Consider the following 1,727-nt stretch of genomic DNA (forward strand, 5'->3'; position numbering starts at 1 on the left):
ATGGGAGAGGAAAGAAGCAAAAACAAAGTTCTGATTCACAAATTTATTCATTAATCTTCTTCCTCTAATCTTTTAATGCTTTTCCTGACAAATATTTCATAATTTTACTTTGTCTGGGTTTGAATAAAAGCGTGTGAGAAGTTTAGAGGGGAAATGTCTTTTGTGGAACCATTAACAACTCGTCGAAAGGTTTAATCTTTAACTGTACATGTAAAATATCTGTCTGACGTAACTACAGCAATCGGACAGCTAGAGTTAAAAAAAGTACAATATTTGAAGTATAGCATGAAATTTAAATACTAGTATCTGCAAATTGTACTTAAGTACAGAACTTGAGTTAATGTTAATTACATCCCACCACTTCTTGTATTAATAACAATATCACTATGATATTACTCATGTGTGTTCAGGATTTATCCATGCTGTGTTTTTTATTTTATCCCTCTAAACCTTCTTTTAATTGTACCAGAACTGACAGTTATATGGGTGCTGACGTGAACCACGTTAGTCTACACCCTGTACTGAGTAAGATAAAACCTATTTGAAGATGTGTTGAAGATCATGGGAAGCACCCATCTCTTTTACTTTCGGTTTCTATGAGCTGCCTGAAAACTGCCTGTCAGTAAAACGTCAACAATATTTTTTATTTAATAATAATAATAATAATAATATTGTTGTAATATTGCCGAAATAAAAGGCAGCTGTTATGGTGGGTAAATCTTATTCTATAAAAATTATCTAAATTTAAATTTGAATATAATTTACATCAGGCACTGACACGAACACCAAACCGGAAATGCTTTCTTTTATTTTAATCCGCGTTGAAGAAAGAAAAGAAGGAAGCTGGGTGTGACCTGACCAGAGGACCAGAGGACATCACTGTCGTTTTTTGCTGATATGACAATTGATTTTCTGTCAGTTCTGCACCGATCCGTGAACATGGAGAGAAAGGTTTGTTTCCCGCGCTTCGACGTTCTGCTGTTTGCGGTGCTGATCTCTGCTCAAGCCCAAAATATACCGTCATACTCGGAAGATGGCGGGACGTTGATCCTGACGCCGCCATTCTCTGAAGCTATAACCAGCATCCTGTGGAAACATGACACCGACCTGGTGGTTGAGTTGGTGGGAAATGAGGTGGATTACTACGGGAAATTTAGGGGGATGGCAACCCTGGACAGAACCACTGGACGTTTGGAAATTAAAAACATGAATAGAACTTACGCGGGGTTGTACACGGTGGAGATCAACAACCAGGTCCAGAGTCAGGTTTACAATGTTGAACTAATCAAGAAAGTGCCAAAGCCTGAGGTGGTGTTCAAACCACTGATATGTTCCCCTGCCTTGGACAACTGCAACATGACCTGTGATGGAAACACCTCAGGGGCTGGACCTGTCACCTACAGCTGGAGGGAGGGAGACGGAAAGTGGATACAGGGGGAAATAAACAAGAACATCAAGAAAGACGAGACTAAACGTGTTGAAACCTTCTCCTGCCAGATGAAGAACCCAGTCAGTGAGGAAGAAAGTAAACCCCAACCAAATCCATTCTTCCAAAAGGACTTACCAGTGGGGCCTTCACCTGGTAAGATCGTGGGTGGCGTGATTGGCTTCCTCCTAGTGGGGGTTTTGGCAGGTGTGTGTTATTGGAAGCGAAAACCCATCATGGATTTCATAAATCAAAGACGCGCTCAGGCTGCTCCTGCAAGTGAAAATGGGCGGACTGCAGC

General features: G+C 40.8%; 1 protein-coding gene across 1 annotated transcript; it reads left to right on the plus strand.

Moving 5' to 3' along the window:
• Positions 1-815: 815 nt before the first annotated feature.
• LOC111649457 (CD48 antigen-like) lies at positions 816-1,722 on the plus strand (the record flags this gene model as incomplete). Its single annotated transcript, XM_023399206.2, has 1 exon — positions 816-1,722. A coding segment is annotated over exon 1 (825 nt), but the record flags the coding sequence as incomplete, so codon positions are not given.
• Between the last annotated feature and the right edge of the window lie 5 nt (positions 1,723-1,727).

The sequence above is a fragment of the Seriola lalandi genome, unplaced genomic scaffold (genome assembly GCF_002814215.2).
Source record: "Seriola lalandi dorsalis isolate HSWRI2012SDOR001 ecotype SW California unplaced genomic scaffold, Sedor1 jcf7180002050890, whole genome shotgun sequence".
In the NCBI taxonomy this organism is placed as follows: Eukaryota; Metazoa; Chordata; class Actinopteri; order Carangiformes; family Carangidae; genus Seriola; species Seriola lalandi.